The sequence below is a fragment of the Camponotus floridanus genome, unplaced genomic scaffold (genome assembly GCF_003227725.1).
Source record: "Camponotus floridanus strain SB8 unplaced genomic scaffold, Cflo_v7.5 scaffold46, whole genome shotgun sequence".
Taxonomy (NCBI): domain Eukaryota; kingdom Metazoa; phylum Arthropoda; class Insecta; order Hymenoptera; family Formicidae; genus Camponotus; species Camponotus floridanus.
This window is the reverse complement of record NW_020229614.1, coordinates 703,519-721,175: the sequence shown is the minus strand read 5'-3', so window position 1 is coordinate 721,175 and position 17,657 is coordinate 703,519. Positions and strand designations below refer to the sequence as shown.

The window sequence follows — 17,657 nt, the reverse complement described above, 5'->3', positions numbered from 1 at the left end:
TCCACATCCGTACTCGCATGTTTAATCATTCTATACTTAGCGTTATGAGTATAGAATGATTTGTGTAGGAGTCCTCGGAGTGAGAAAACCGACAGCTGGTTTCACTAAAAGATCTAAACTTAAGCGCGTTAAGTAGAAAATATATAGTTAATGCAAAAAGAAAAACAATAAATATTAATTTTGTTTATTTTAATATATATTGCTTTAATTATTATGTAGAATTAGTATTTATTTTTAATTAATATATATATATATATATATATATATATATATATAACATCTTTTTTATTCAACTTAAAAAATTAATTAAGTAAACAATTACAAAGGATTAAAAATTGATATTTTTCTTTTCAAATGTATGTATATATAATTCAACATAAAATAATACATGACGTCTTTTCTTTTAGTTTTGACGCATTGAATATTATCAGCGGATATTTGTTAGGTAACACATTATTACCCTCGATGATACTTTGATACTATATCGGAAACGATTTTCTGACTGAGCACTATTATATCTTATGTAACAGCCGTCCGTTTTATTCTTATATTCTTTCGGTATGGTTAACTGGGTTCGGCATCGTTATGTTTGAAAATGTCGGGTTCGCATACGCACGGCCACTATAAAATCCGTTCGCCATTATTTCGGGAGGAAGCCCGGGTATTTTTGCTGCTACACGAGAACAGAAGCGGCGACTTTGGTGAACGATGACATCATTTTAGTATTCAGAGATCAAGGACGCTATTTTTCGAAGGATTTGCGTTCGTCAAAGTACACTTCGTGAGAATATTTTTGGTCTTGACGAATACTTTCTCAAAAATTTTTATTATATTTATTAATTACATTAAAAAATACATGCATACATTAATAAATTCATTTTTATATTTCTTATTTTTTTGAGATAAATTTGATATTGATGACTTTAATAAAAAAAAATAAAACTTTTAATTAACTTTTTTAATGAAGAATCGTTTTTTTTGTCTGTTTTTTTAAATTTTATTGTTAGAAATCGCCCACGAATAAGTAATCTTAAATTTTTATGTTTTTTTGCACTTCCATTAGTCGCGATAAACTTGTTACAGACGAGATGGAAGTGCAGGCGTCTTTTCACAATTCACGATTGTGCCATCTTATTACTTATCCAATGGGTCATTCTAATCTGCAAGCGGAACGAATGCGCCGGTTTCGAGAATGGTCAATTATTATTTACGCGTAAATAATATAGGCAACTGATTTCATAGGCGTACCATCTAGAATTAGTCAGAAATGGTTTTAGAAAACAGGATACTGCACCGTCATCCGCTTATTATGAACATCTCCGGTTACTGACATACAAACGTGGCACTTAGCTTATACGTGGGTGGATAAGTGTGCGTTGCAATCCTTTTCTGTGACATGTTTTCGCAAGGATGAAAGAAATGTCTATTTAAGTTTAAGAATAGTTCAATATATATGATAAATACGTGTCGGATATAGAAAGCTATTTCTTTATGTCTATTATGTCTCGTATTTCTATAAATTCCATTTGCCTATTTAGTTTGATAGTTTAGTTGTCTATTAACTATTTTATTTATTTGTTTATTTGGAAAAATAATAATTTGCTGAGAAAAGTTTTTTCGCCAAAATTTTTGTTTTATTTATAAATTATAATTAATCCGAAAAAATATGGTATTCTAACTATTAAATAAATATCTTATCTAAATATTAAAATAATCTTTTTCCTATTTTAAATAGTTTTCATAAGTTCGTTTGTTTTCTAGATTTTTTAAATTTTGTAAGAAGACAAATATTGTTCTTATTACTTTTATTTCTGGATAAAATTATAATAACTCAATTTATTAAGTATATTAATTAGTCCTAAATTAATACTCCAAATAAAATAATCTGGCTGGATTCCATTTCCTGTTTCTTTGATAACAGAAATCAGGAAAGTATTAGATAACTCGTCTAACCGCATTATTCAATATAAGAATAATATTAATAATAATAATAATAATAATAATAATAATAATAATAATAATAATAATAATAATAATAATAATATGCCGTTTCTTTTTTTCTATACATGATAATTTGGCGCTAGCTTGAACTAATCTTTAAAATTCCAAGATTATATAAGATAATTAAAAAGAGAAAGATTATAATTTGTAGAATATAATTTGTGCAAGCTCTAATTTTGATCTATTTGCGAAAATATATTTTATTGATAAATAAATATCTTCTTTTTCAAAAAGTTATAATATAGAAGCAATATTTCTGATAATAAATGATAAATTTCGCTACAGGTCCATACTTTAAATTTCCTCGTTATTGTAACGATTAATCTTCACTTGGAAAGTCTCCAAAAATCGACCGCAAGGGACGATTAGTGATGTCGAGTCGTGGCATCGTCCCGTGTGAATAATTCCGATCGCATCTCTTCCATCGTTATCGATGACATGATCTTTCTCCTTGCACAATTCTCAATCACGATCACATGTTTATATATAGGCGTAGCGATCGCATCGAGGAAATGTTTCAAGGCTTCGTCGCAGGAAGATCGTGTTTTCCTGTGTTCGGCAAAACGGGCAAAACTTCCGGAAATCCAGATTTCCGTGACGCGTTTATGGAAATCGAGAAGATTCGACAAAATTTCCTGACAAAATTTCTTCTCACGGACAACTGCGGACAACTGTGTTCTACCGGGTGAAAAACATTTACGCTTTGTGCGTGGTGAGCATCGGGCACGGGGTTTCGAGTGATTCGAACCCCCCGAGAGAATGTCGATCGGACAACTGGATCGCCGATACGAGAGGCAGTCCAGTAGTGGTGCTGTGGCTGGGCACGGTGGATTTCGGATCACGAGGGGCCAGCTGGCGGACTAATGCGGTCCCGCAATGATCCGCGAAGACGAGAAGACGGTGGTGGGCCCCAGGTGGAAGAACTATGTAAAAGGCGAAGCGCGAAGCGGGGGGGACGAGGTCGTCTCGCCGCCGGCGGCGGCGCGGCTCAGGTGCCCGAAGGTGGCAGAAGAGGTTGGCCTTATAGAGGATTTATAGTTTGCGTAGGATAGACGATGAGCGTCGAGGTCGACACGCTGGAACTCGAGGTCTTCGAGGTGAGTCCTCAACCCCTCTCGAGGACGCGACGAACGGAAGTCACCGCGAGACAGATGAAAAAGAATTGTTTCCGGGATAACAAGGAAATCGTGTTCGAGAAAATGCGATGTATTCGATGATACAATTGTTGAGCAATTGCGGACGAAATTTTAATACTGAATAATAATACTGAATAATAATAGTAATAGATAATAGTGAATTTTTTTATGAATCCAAACGAATTAACTGCTTAATTTTTGTCCTTTTATCTTATGTGACATTTCTAATTTAGAGAAACTATGGAATCATGGAATCTTTCTTTAAAAGGATTCAAACAAATAGAAAATTTCGAAGTATTAAAATTTTAGTTTTCTTTTATTTAATATTAATATATAGGGCGAATTAGTAAATTATATTCTTATTGAATAGTTTTTAATTAAATAAGAAAAATATATACGCGACAACATATACATTTTTTCTAAAGACAGATTAATCAACCAGCTTTTAGCAAGCATATTTTATGGTAAATATATGATTTTATGATTACATATGACCTGTTTATGTAAACTAATAATTAAACACTTATATAATTTAATTATAATTACATTAATCTGTTGCATAACCTGATGCAAAGTATAATTTTTAATAGATATATATTATGCAACTTTCAAAAATATTTGATTATTTTTTATTTATAATTTTACTGGATATATTGAATGCAATTTTAAAATGTTACAAAATATAGTTCCATATGTTACAAAATATTACAAAATTTAGTATATATTATATATTTATAATTTAGTATACAGGATGTTTCATAAGTGGTGGACAAAATTTCAGAAATGGATTCCTCATGCTTAGAGAAGGAAAAAAGTCAATCAACATAGGTCCGGAAATGATTAGTTTTTGAGTTATTAAGATTTTTGTAATACAAAATTTTGTCTCATTTCTCGTCTTAGAAGTCCGTTTACAGGCATCAACAATGTTTTTCAAGTTCGGCAGCCTGAAAAACATTGTTGATGCCTATAAAAGGACTTCTAAACGAAAAATGAGACAAAACTTTGTATTACAAAAATCTTAATAACTCAAAAATTAATCATTTCCGGACCTATGTTGATTAACATTTTTTCCTTCTCTAAGCATGAGGAATCCATTCCTAAAATTTTGCCTACCACTTATGAAAAACCCTGTATAGCATATGTATAAATTCGGTATTTTTTGGCCTTTCCAAGATGTATAAAAAATTCAATTTTATCCTATTGCAAGTTGAAAACAACTTGTTGGAAGAGCAATTTGACTTTTCAAGTACGCAACGCCGATGCTAAAGAGTTATGCAACTTTCGATACTATGCAATAGACTTCCGTTCGCTGGCCCGCGTGCTGTTTGACAAGTAATGCGCTTTGAACGTGACTTTGTGGATGAACATGATTGTGTTATTACATATCACGAAACGTATATGTCTGCCAAGTAATTTGCAAGATTAACATGACACATATCCATCCTGATTCCCATTACCATCCTTATTATTAGTTTTGATTATTATCACATTTTATCGTTCATTTTAGTCAGACCATTCGTATTTTATCACGACGATATCTACGTAAATATTTTAATTATTGAATACATGCAAATTTTTATGAGGAAAATACATTTAAAAAAAAATATATATATATATATATATATATATATATTTTTTTTTTTTTTATATATATAAAATATATTTTTTCGATTTAATTTTTTTCGTGAAGTTTTAGTCGTCTAATCGTCGTGTATTTTTTTAAATGCAAGCTCAATCTTGTTACATGTGAAATTGCTATCGCATGTGACTTCGAACCAGCTTGCGAGAGTAAGTCGGAGCATTTGAGCCAGTCAGTCAAATCTTTAGACAGTTTGGTCAAGCAAACTCCGTACACGTTTTCAACTATTAACGACCATTTCACTTAATGTAGCGTCAACATATCAAAATTACTGAAAAGATAGATGAAAAATATTTCTTTAATATTTTTAAATTAAGGTAATATTAACAATAATAAAAATAAATAGAAAACAATAATAATATAATAAACCGATAAATTTATATAAATATTAAAAGAAAAAATTATGAAAAAATTCCTCGCACTAAGTTTTACAATTTTTATTATTTAAGAAATGCATTTCAACACTAACATGAGTGCATAATATTTTGGTATCTCTCATCATCGTAAACTTTGACAAATTCTTTCATGTTTTCCGCGGAGAAAAAAAGTCAAAGGCGATAAGTGCATAGTGTCATGGCTTATAGCTCAATAAAGTTCTTATAGACATTTAACTTTTATTACGTCTATCGATGCACTGAAGCTTTATCGCGAGAAAGGTTTACCGGAAAAAGTCTTGATTTACTTTGTCCGTGACATGTTTTCATGCACGCGTGTCGCGATCTATACTTGTACATGCCACGCTGCTTTTCACGCGTTTTCTAGAGCACCCACGATCTTCGGCGAGTTTATTTTATGAATCGGGTAAATTGCTGCTAAAGTAGTACACACAATGTAATCGATAGTTACGCGCATGAAGAGTATATTACAACGGTGGTTACTTTTGCAATCAAGATACACGCGTATAAAATTATATTAATTTTCTTAATTATCGAAATTATCAATATCCTCATCGATATTTATTTATTGCATATATATAATAAATTAAGTAATATTAAGTTTATAATTTATATGAATAAGACAGATTTATTTGAGGAAGGTCTTATCTTGGATTTCTTTTAATAATCATTCTTCATTTTTACGCGATCTTTATAGAAATGCAATATCGTGAGATAATGTTGAAGTCTTGCGAGGCTTCTCAAAGTGGTCGATTTATTTTTAAGCGTCGACACAAACAAGATTTGTAGGAGTAAACGGCGCCTAATTTAATCCTATTGTATACTTTGAAATTTAAATCAAATAGTTGCATCAATAGTCGCTAAGTAGTCTGACTATATAATCAGTATAAGAGTATTTAATATTTAATCTGTACAAAAATCTCGATGTTAATTAATATATATTAAAAATATATAATATAATAATATATATACATCAAGATATTAATATAATAATATATATACATCAAGATTTTTATATATATATTATTATATTATATATTAAAAATATATAATATAATAATATATATATATAAATCTTGATGTCAATTAATAATTCTTTTTATTTTTCAAACAATTCTATATTAATGAGATAATATTCTTCTCGTATTCAAGATATTAATTTGTGATAATTTTTATCCTGTATCCTCGTTTCTTTATTCCTATAAATGATCCACACGTAACAAATAGTAGGAATTCTCGTTCTTATCCATGATCATGAAAAGTAATAGACACGAAAAAGCGCATCTATCGTGCCAAACGGCGTGTCCTCGACCGATCGTTTCTACTCGTCCTTGAACGTGAATCGAGTAACGCGAATGTATTCATGTCGTGCGACCATAAGGTGAAGGATTACGACGACGAGACCGAATTAGCAGATGCGACGATACGTCGTGGTACTGCGAGGACATCCAGGAGCAGCGAGGCAGGTAGCCGCAGATGTTCGACGCAGGAAGCCGAGGAAGACGACGACGGCGGCGGCGTTGGTGGCGGTGGTAACGGCCGCAGGAAACGGAAGAAACGGCGGAAAACGCAACAGCGGAGCAAGCTGCAGCTGCAGCAGCCACAGCTGGAGGTGACGATCGGTAGCGGCGGTCAACAGCGGTCACATGCGCTCACCCTCGCCTCGTCGTCCGATGAGGTCGAGGCGGTGGGCGAGTGCTCGAAGAGGGATTCATCCAGTAGTCTGGGTGGCGGTAGCCGGCACAACACCTTACGGGAATCTTTGCTGACAGTGTTGGGCAAGTTGGTGATATGGAAGGGCACCAGATACCGGTCCGCCACCGCCGCCTCGTCTTCCTCATCGGTGCCGCCGAATTCGCCACCCGCCACCGAGTGCATCGGTCGTAGCACGTCCTTCTTCTCCAGCGGTGAGTTCCCACGAACAGGATTGCCGGGTTTTTTTTTCCTGGGAGTTGCACCGCTGGTCTCAGTCAAGGTCCGAAGCGTGGTTGCGATATCTATACTAACTTATGCATATAGTTTTATCTTTGTGTTATATGAAATGTTGATATCTATAGAGAAAATGTCTCGCTCACATAAATTATTATAATCTATTATAAGCGATTCTTTATTTTAAAATTTGTTTGTTTATTTGTTTTTTTAGAGGCTATTAGAAAGAGGAAATGGAGTGTTTCCTTGACACAGTCGTAATTTGGCACCGGCTGTGTACGCGTTCCATTTAATTGACATGTTGTATTTATATTTATGTCACTTTTCTCGACGTAATTATCGCGAACAGAATAGTGCATGCGCATGTTACGCAATAGATGCAACGATCAATGTTATTTTAATGCAAGTTTTAGCTACCGTATACTTTGTGACTATCAAGGTTCCGCGCCTTAGACATTCGAATAATTTATTAAATTCCATAAATAAAATACGAGTGTATACGTAACACCCACGTACTTTTCATGAACACGTGATAGCGAGATGTGGCTGCTATGTAAGATCGATTCGATCGTTCTTCGTGGCAATACCGTACTGTACTTTGCCATATTTCGCATGACGAGCCAACGATTAATAGTTTATTCAATTATGTAGCACTGCCGCAGTAGATATATAATAATAAGCGTGTGTAAAGCAATACGTTATAGATTAACTAGTTAACTACGAAATTAACTACGAAAAAAATCGAACAATTATGTCTTCCATTTCACGATTATTTAAATTGTATTTTTCATATAAACTTTTGTTTTTTTTCTTAATATTTTTAATCTAATTCTAATTTATTACAATATATTTTTCGATGCAGTGCGGATGATAACTTACATATATCTAATGAGAATCATTGATTATTTTCTTATATATAGAGCTATACCTGCAATAAGTGTTTTGTTGTTTGTGTCATTTTTACAGAAACAGAGAGGCGGATTCGCGCCAATAATCGCGAGTACAACTCACAATTTAATTATGCGGTAAGAAAAAAGTATCTTCTTATATTTATTATTATATACTTACCATTTTACTTACTATTATATTTATTATTATATATTTTTATTATATACTTACTATTTTGTTAGAGTCTGGTGTGTGTAAAATTCGAAAAATTAAAAATATTAAATATTGTTATAAAGAAAAATTTTATGTCTAAGATGATAAAAATATTACATACGAATATTTTTATTGTTTTACAGAATAATTACATCAAGACGTCCAAGTATTCGGTTCTGACGTTCCTACCATTGAATTTGTTCGAGCAGTTTCAACGGCTCGCTAACTTTTACTTCCTATGTCTGTTGGTGCTTCAGATGATCCCCGCCATATCCTCCTTAACCCCTATCACTACAGCCATACCGCTTATAGGGGTACTCACGCTCACTGCCGTCAAAGATGCCTACGACGACTTTGTAAGTTTCTTCTCTCATCATTAATTTTCTCGTTATTTTTCGCTATATTTTGTGAAAATTGACAAGAATAATTAAATATTAAAACTAGTATCATAACAAATATCAATAGTTGTAAAATTATATATAAGTATAAAGTTATTTATAAAAAATATAGAAATAAAGAAACGATTAACTTTTGATACCTAGAGAAAAATAGAGTAGAATATTTGAAAAAAAAATTTGATGTGATAATTTTAATTTTTAGCAACGGCATAGCAACGATTCTCAAGTAAATAATAGGAAATCCCGAACATTACGGGGTACTAATCTTCGTGAGGAAAAATGGTCGCAAGTCCAAGTAGGCGATGTAATCAGAATGGAGAACGATCAGTTTGTCGCAGCGGACGTTCTGCTCTTGACAACGAGCGAACCGAACGGCCTCTGTTACATCGAAACAGCAGAATTGGACGGGTATAATCTACAAAATTGTTTAATTATACACGATTAAGCATATATTTATAGAGACGGACCGTTATAATAATCTGTGAAATTTGCGTAGGGAGACGAATTTGAAGTGTCGTCAGTGTCTGCCCGAAACTGCCGAGATGATGGATAATCACGAATTGATCGGCCAATTCGATGGAGAAATTGTTTGCGAAACCCCGAATAATTTATTAAATAAATTCGATGGAACACTCACGTGGAGAGGACAAAGGTAAGATTTAATATCGCAAATAGAACAAAACGAGAACCGAGAATCTTAAATGGAATATTCCGCAAAAGATCATGTCTCTTGCGTAAACTGGAGATAACTGGTTCTTGTTTTGCGCATATCAAGTTTATTTAACTATCATTTATATCAGGTGAGAAATGGCGTCGTTAATGTTCGGCAAATATTGCAGATACGCATTGGATAACGACAAGATTATTTTACGAGGCTGTGTTCTCAGGAACACGCAGTGGTGCTATGGCATGGTGATCTTTGCAGGCAAGGATACCAAATTGATGCAAAACTCAGGGAAGACCAAATTTAAGAGGACCTCTATAGATAGGCTGCTGAATCTTCTCATCATCGGAATAGTGTTTTTTTTACTTTCCTTATGTCTATTCTGTATGGTCGGCTGTGGTATTTGGGAAAGTTTAGTAGGGCGTTATTTTCAAACGTATCTGCCGTGGGACTCATTAGTGCCGAGCGAGCCTATAACCGGTGCCACAGTGATCGCTCTACTCGTGTTCTTTTCGTACTCTATCGTATTGAACACAGTGGTGCCAATCAGTTTGTATGTGAGTGTCGAAGTTATTCGATTTGTTCAATCATTTTTGATAAATTGGGATGAGGAAATGTATTACGCGCCCACAAAAACACATGCTAAAGCTAGGACTACTACGTTAAACGAAGAGCTGGGCCAAATAGAATATATATTCTCTGACAAAACCGGAACATTGACGCAGAACATAATGACTTTCAACAAGTGTTCTGTGGCGGGAAAATGTTATGGCGACATCATCGATGAAGTTACTGGCGAGGTCATCGATTTGAGCGAGGTGAGTTGCTTTTTTTATTAAGGCGAAGATCTATGATTCTCGATGCTGATGATAGGGTACGTGCTACACATTCATGTTACTTATAAAATTATATATAATTATATTGATCAAGATAAGAGCAATTCTTTATCCGCATTATATAGCTATGCTTCCAATATTGCGCGAAAAGAATATTAGTCATATATGCTTCTGCTAAAATTTTTTGTTATTGTATAAAAGAATCATATTGCATTGGGAGTATGATATTTAATAATGATAATATTTTTCTAATATTATATATTCTCTTTTATTATAATTTTTTTTATTTAATATAATTTTTTGATATACAATAGTTATAGAAGAAACTATAAAATATATTTTTTTTGCAATCGTTTTAACAAACCACGTTAAAACATATATCACTAGTATATACAATCATTTGAAAGTGTCCTTGCACATTGTTTTACATGCTTATATAATTTGTAGACTATTCCTGAATGTCGATATACGTTGTGACTCTTCTTTTAATCATACACGATGTTTTGTAATTATATGCAAATTTAATCTCAATACGTATCATGGTCGTAACTTTGCAAGAGATTTCATATACATCACTTAGCATGTGTGTGCTGCATGTATAGACGGACAGAGCTGTTCCAACACCAACGATGCGATGGAAGAACGGACAAGAATTTGTACGTCCAGTTTATACACCTTTAAGTGGTCCAAATGTACGTCTTCTGGAACAAGCAGACATAGTATCCAATACAACACCGGAACCTGGCATCAACGGCAGTCCAAAGATTCCACACAAGTCTTCAGTACGCATGTTGATAATTAGCACCTCTTGTCACGAAATCTGTATATGCTATCGCTTTTATCTGTTTGCTTTTATCTCATTGCAATTGTATACATCACATTCAATATCATCTGTTTATCGTTGCATTCTATATCACACACAATATCATGTAAGTCAAAGCGTCTAGTATCTTTGTTATTCAATAAAATAACTCGTATCTCAATCGTGTTTGTATTGATAACTTATAAACTATATTTATATTTCATTTGTGTTTTCTTGCATGTTAGAACTTCGTGTTATAAAATAAATATGCTCTGTATCATTTTCTTTTATTTTTTCTATTATATTAATGGATTATTAAGATTAATTTCTTTCACAATTTTTTCGTAATATACATATATGTTTCAGAAGTAATTCAACTAAAAACATATATGTATATTACAAAAACACAAATTTTATATATATATATATATATATATATATATATATAAAATTTGTGTTTTTTAAGAAATTTATTTTTATAAAGATAAAGTATATTATTTTGAGTAATACATATGAAATCTTTAGCTTTCCGTTTAGTTTTTTTTCTTTCTTTGTTAACAATAATAAGATTTTCGATTTTTCTTTAATTAATTAATAGATTAATTTTCTCTTTTCACAACTAACTTCGTTGTAAAATACGTAAATATAAGTAAATAATCTAATTTTTGAAAAATCTTGTTGTTGCACACTTTGCAGACAATGCCACCTTTGGATTTCTCGTTTAACAAGGATTACGAACCAGACTTCAAGTTCTATGATCCTGCATTGCTTGAAGCCGTGAAAAGAGAGAATCAGGATGTCCACAGTTTTTTCAGATTGCTGGCGCTCTGTCACACTGTTATGCCAGAAGAGAAAAATGGCAGGATTGAATACCAAGCACAGTCACCCGATGAAGCTGCTCTCGTATCCGCCGCTAGAAATTTTGGCTTTGTTTTCAAAGAAAGATCACCCAACAGTATAACGATAGAAGTAATGGGAAAAAAAGAGATATATGAATTACTCTGCATTTTGGATTTTAATAACGTACGAAAGAGAATGTCTGTAATTTTGAGGAAAGATGGGCATCTTCGATTATATTGCAAAGGAGCGGATAATGTTATTTACGAGCGATTGAAAAAGGACAGCGAAGAAATAATGACGAAAACATTGGATCATCTAAATAAGTTTGCAGGTGAAGGTTTAAGAACATTGTGCCTTTCTGTGAGGGATTTGGATGAAAGCTTTTTCAATAATTGGAAACAACGTCATCAAGAAGCGGCATTAAGCCAAGAAAATAGAGACGACAAACTGGACGCAATTTATGAAGAAATAGAGAAAGATATGTCACTATTAGGTGCTACTGCCATTGAAGATAAATTGCAAGATGGTGTACCTCAAACCATTGCCAATCTGAGTCTCGCTGGTATCAAGCTTTGGGTATTAACAGGTGATAAACAGGGTAAGTTTTTGAAGAATATTAATATTATAACACATATGAATTATATATATATATATATATATATATATATATATATATATTAGTAATAATAACATTTTTATTTTAAATTCTTTCACAGAGACGGCTATCAACATCGGTTACTCGTGTCAATTACTAACGGATGATCTCACGGATGTCTTCGTCATAGACGCCACTACTTACGACGGCGTAGAGACACAGTTAACACGATGTTTGGATACTATTAAGACAGCTTCGACCCAACAAAAACGGCCGACTCTCTCCATCGTCACATTCAGGTGGGACAAGGAAAGGTCAGGCACATGAAAGAGACGGAGTACAATCTATTAACTTCTTCTATTGCTGATTCTGATTAACGCATTTGTTAAAAAAAAGAAAAACTGATCTCTCAATGAATGTGGCATTATTATGTTTCATGTAATGCTTTCTATGTTTATATAGTTGTATTTATATAAGAATTTATTGTACTTAATTGCAGGAGACTCTTATGCTTTATACTCAAGCTAGTGAATCTTGCAATGTAATTTAAATTATAATGATTACTCAAAAAAAAAATAAAATAAAAATAATCTAGCATTTATTTTCGGACAATTATAAGAATGTGTCGACGGATCGTATTTTATTAGCGCTTAATTTATTGTATGTGCATTGATTTTATATTCCATTTTCTATTTATCTATCGCAAAGATCCAACATAACGATTTGCATGTATTTGATAGTATTATTTAGTACCTTTTATATTTACAAAGCATTACAAAATTATCTTTTATATATCTTGCAACTATCAAAAATATCGCGATTTGCTACATTATTGTTGTAATATAATCAGCAATATAATCAAATTGTTTAGAATAATAGGTTGACTGGTAGAAATCTGACTTTTTAAATCACTTCAGATATTTTTCAGATACTGCACATATATTATCTGAGGTATTCTACGATTTAGTGATATATTTATAGTTATAGATAACTGAGAATTATCATGATGCTTGATATTCACTCCTTCTCTTTCTGTATGCTTAATAATATAATTTTAGTGATATCATATATTAACATAATTTGTATGTTGCTTGTGTCACGTTCTCTTGTATCTGTAGTTATTAATATAACACACTGTGTATCATTTATGATTAACGTACATTATTTTTAACAATGTAAAGTTTCAAAATTTCCTGTTGTTTTATTAATGATAAGATTGCGATTTATTATCTATCTTTTCTTATAACTATTGATTGATTTAATTTTTGTTACAATTATATCTTACATGAATTTAATGAAGCTCGAGCTCGTTAAATGAGCACCAGATTATTATTTATTTTTTTTGAAATAACCACATTTTGTTTGAAAGCTCTTTTCTTTGCACAGCAGTGATACAGAATACAATCCTAGGGATGAACAGGATGAACATGAAATGGAGCATTCAACAGGATTTGCAGTGGTTATCAATGGACATTCTTTGGTTCATGCGTTGCATCCACAACTGGAACAACCTTTTTTAGAAGTATCCAGTCAATGTAAGTTTGAATCGTTCATATTATATAGAATAAATATTTAATATAATACGAATTTTATAGGTAAAGCTGTAATATGTTGTCGAGTGACACCACTGCAGAAAGCAATGGTCGTTGAATTGATTAAGAAAAATAAATCCGCGGTAACTCTGGCAATTGGCGATGGCGCCAATGATGTCTCGATGATAAAAACGGCTCACATTGGCGTTGGTATTAGCGGGCAGGAAGGATTGCAAGCTGTGTTGGCCTCGGATTATTCGATAGGACAATTTAGGTTTTTAGAAAGATTACTTCTGGTCCACGGCAGATGGTCATACTACAGAATGAGTAAATTCCTTAGATATTTTTTTTATAAAAATTTTGCATTTACTCTCTGTCACATCTGGTTTGCCTTCTTCTGTGGATTCAGCGCACAGGTAAGACATTTGGAAACTTTGTACATTATTGTATTATAATAATGAAAAAAAGAAATACAATTGAAAAAATAAATGATGTTTCAAAGGCGAATATGATCTATAATACTCCTTTGTAAGAGTTTTCTCCAAAGTCGAGATATTTGGAATATGAATTTAATAATTTTACTGATAATATATTCTAGAAAATAGTAGAGGTATTGCGAGTGATTAAAATTATAACCAATCATATCATATGTGTATATTTTTTTACAGACTGTGTTTGATCCTATGTACATCTCTGTCTACAATTTATTTTATACTTCGTTACCGGTTTTGGCAGTTGGTATTTTTGATCAAGACGTTAATGACAAGAACAGTTTAATGTATCCAAAATTGTATGCGCCAGGATTGCAGAATTTGCTCTTCAACAAGAAGGAATTTTGTTGGAGTGCTCTGCATGGATTTTATGCTAGTTGTGTATTATTTTTAGTACCTTATGGTAAATATTTTGCATTTACTTATTAAAAGAGCTGTACATGTTTAATGCTTATTCTCAAATTATAACAATATAACACATATATTTTGTTATATTTCAGGAACATACAAAGATGGAGTATCACCAAAGGGTTACGTACTTTCTGATCACATGCTGCTGGGCAGTGTAGTAGCTACTATATTAGTTATAGTCGTGACTGTTCAAATAGCCCTCGATACGTCTTACTGGACAGTTTTTAACCACATCATGGTGTGGGGTTCGCTCATTTGGTATTTTATTTTAGATTACTTCTACAACTTCGTCATAGGTGGTAGTTATGTGGGTAGTCTTACGATGGTATGTATTTTTGCGCGAATCGTTATAATCTCTGAAAAATTACAAATATTTATCATTTAACTTGCATTTGCAGGCCATGTCGGAGGCAACTTTTTGGTTCACAACGGTGATATCTTGTATAATTCTCGTTATACCGGTACTTTCATGGCGATTCTTCTTTATGGACGTTAGGCCGACGTTGTCCGATAGGGTCAGACTGAAACAGAGGCTGGCACAATTGCGTTCCCGTCAAAGTCAAGATATACTGCGTACACCATCTACGAGACGTACACGACGATCTCTACGATCAGGCTATGCCTTTGCTCATCAAGAGGGCTTTGGCAGACTTATCACGTCCGGGAAAATTATGCGCAAATTGCCAAATGGTGCTGATTTTAAGTTTTCTATGCCGTTTACGAACAATGTTACAAAACAAGTTAATATTGCCACAACATCACCAAAAGACAATAGTGCATCTAGAAATTCGCACACATTGGACACGATTAATTTGTAATAACTTGAATATTAGTTAGAACTCAAAGAAAACGCTAAAGTGCAGGTGAATCTAGTGAATTTTTCTTAATTTATTTAGTTATGGATGTGTTTTAAGTCAAAATTTTTATTGCATCGAATTTATTAATTCCGGTGTATCCCATTGAAACTGTATTTCTATTTTTTTTTTATTTTTATTAATTAAGAGGTGTAAATGATATATTGTGTGCAGTATTTGTAAAGATCTCGTCAAGAATCGATGTCTGTGATTATATTACATTTACTTTAAATATTTGTTTGAAAAAAAGTTTTTAAACAATTAGAATCACTATTATGATTTATAAAAGATATCTATGAGTGATACATAACATTAAAATAAATGCATGTAATTGTTAATACATTCAATTCCAATGGGATACATTGAATTACACTACAATAGTAGTAGCATATGCTATTTATGTCTATACATTAAGCATTTATCGACTTGTTATAATTATGACTTAAATATTATATCTTCACGTGTTCAATAATTTTTTAATTACATCTTCACACTTTTGCCAAGTAAATGCACGAAATACGTATACTTGATTTAACATTTTGATGCTGCAATTGTTTTCATTACATATGTAAATAATAATTTTATATAATATGTATGGGAAAAATAGCTTATGCTACATTATAATGTATTTATAATTATTATTATGAAATTTCGTATATGTTAGAAAACAATTCTGAATATCTTAACACATTGTGAACAAAATCTTTGGTTTTTTTTTAACAAATATAATAATTGTATCTATTTAGGTTCTCTTCATGTGATATAGAAACAACATTCGTATTGATATAGAACAACATTGAAGTATTAATAGAAAATGTCGAAAAATTTTTTATTTAATATAAAATTAAGACTTTTTAACTATAATAATTGGATAAATTTTTATTATGATTACTTAGTTATGCATTCATATTATGGGTGAACAATTAATTTATTATTAAAATAACATTGAAATAATTATTTTGCACAATATATACAAAACATTTCTCTCATTAAAAGTTCTACACGATTGGAAGAATATGTTTTCAGTATTTAGTACTTTTTATAATTTTCGATCAATTTGAAAACTATAGTATGAAAATTAATATAATCATGGTTAAAAAGAAATTTGCATTATCATGCACTCTTCACATATATAACAGAAATGTCATATAGAGAGGTGTCAAAATCTTGTAAAAAATATATCTTGTATTATATTAATTTAATATGAACATAATTATTGTAAAAACAGAAAACGTTTACACAATTTATTATGATAAGAATAGTAGTTACATTAATAATTGCCTTTATAAGATATAAATACAACAAAAACGATTTAAAATATTGTATTATAGTATTGAGATTGTAAATATTTTAAAGAGATATATATATTATATATTAAATGTTAAGTATACATTTTTTAAAAGAAAGTAATATATAGATATATATATATATATACATATATATATATATATAGATCGATTTAAAGAAAATACGAAGATAGTAGCTATATTGTATTACATTATCGCGGATAAAAAGTTTGCCTTGGACTGATTACTGAATATATATAATATTAAAGTAAAGAAGAAACAGTAGTAAAACAATGGAGTATGTATTTCTACTTTTAATATTATAATAAAGCTTAGGGAGAAATAGTTTATATGGGAAAAGAATGTTCCACAATCAAACCATCTTTTTCAAATGGAGAACTTTAATATTTCATTTGTTTTGAAATATTGTGCCTAATCGTTAAACTACACAGAGTCTCAAACTCAAAATGTAAAATTTCGTTAGTTTGCGTTTATATGATATATATTCTTTGTTTTTCTATATGAATAACAAAGAATGTGAAATAAATAAGTAGATTACTTTAAATTAATAGTTTCATAGAGAAGCAGAAGCATTCATAAATTTTTGCAATAATCTCTTTTGTATCATAAAAGATATGCTCATTCAAAGTTTGCAATACAAAAATGAATTCTCTTAAACAAAATTCTCAAGTTTTTCTTTCGCTTAAAATATTAAATTTTTAATATTAAATGTTGCACTCTTAAAGA

At 31.6% G+C, this 17,657-nt stretch overlaps 1 protein-coding gene across 11 annotated transcripts in view; it reads left to right on the top strand.

Moving 5' to 3' along the window:
* Positions 1-16,204, top strand: part of LOC105257906 (phospholipid-transporting ATPase ID) — a 46,128-nt gene extending 29,924 nt beyond the window's left edge. For 5 of the 11 annotated variants that reach the window (XM_025411947.1, XM_025411949.1, XM_025411951.1 and 2 more), the window contains 15 exons: positions 2,492-3,015; positions 6,553-7,078; positions 8,067-8,125; positions 8,345-8,557; positions 8,802-9,007; positions 9,096-9,251; positions 9,439-10,081; positions 10,702-10,881; positions 11,598-12,339; positions 12,458-12,650; positions 13,723-13,871; positions 13,932-14,284; positions 14,537-14,762; positions 14,860-15,095; positions 15,169-16,204. In XM_025411947.1, the coding sequence (XP_025267732.1) occupies positions 2,878-3,015; positions 6,553-7,078; positions 8,067-8,125; positions 8,345-8,557; positions 8,802-9,007; positions 9,096-9,251; positions 9,439-10,081; positions 10,702-10,881; positions 11,598-12,339; positions 12,458-12,650; positions 13,723-13,871; positions 13,932-14,284; positions 14,537-14,762; positions 14,860-15,095; positions 15,169-15,588 (4,440 nt within the window). In that variant the 5' untranslated portion in view covers positions 2,492-2,877 and the 3' untranslated portion in view covers positions 15,589-16,204. Of the gene's footprint in view, positions 1-2,491; positions 3,099-6,552; positions 7,079-8,066; positions 8,126-8,344; positions 8,558-8,801; positions 9,008-9,095; positions 9,252-9,438; positions 10,082-10,701; positions 10,882-11,597; positions 12,340-12,457; positions 12,651-13,722; positions 13,872-13,931; positions 14,285-14,536; positions 14,763-14,859; positions 15,096-15,168 lie in introns of those variants that run through there. The other 6 variants (XM_025411954.1, XM_025411953.1, XM_025411952.1 and 3 more) reach the window with 6 other exon arrangements.
* Positions 16,205-17,657: the final 1,453 nt, after the last annotated feature.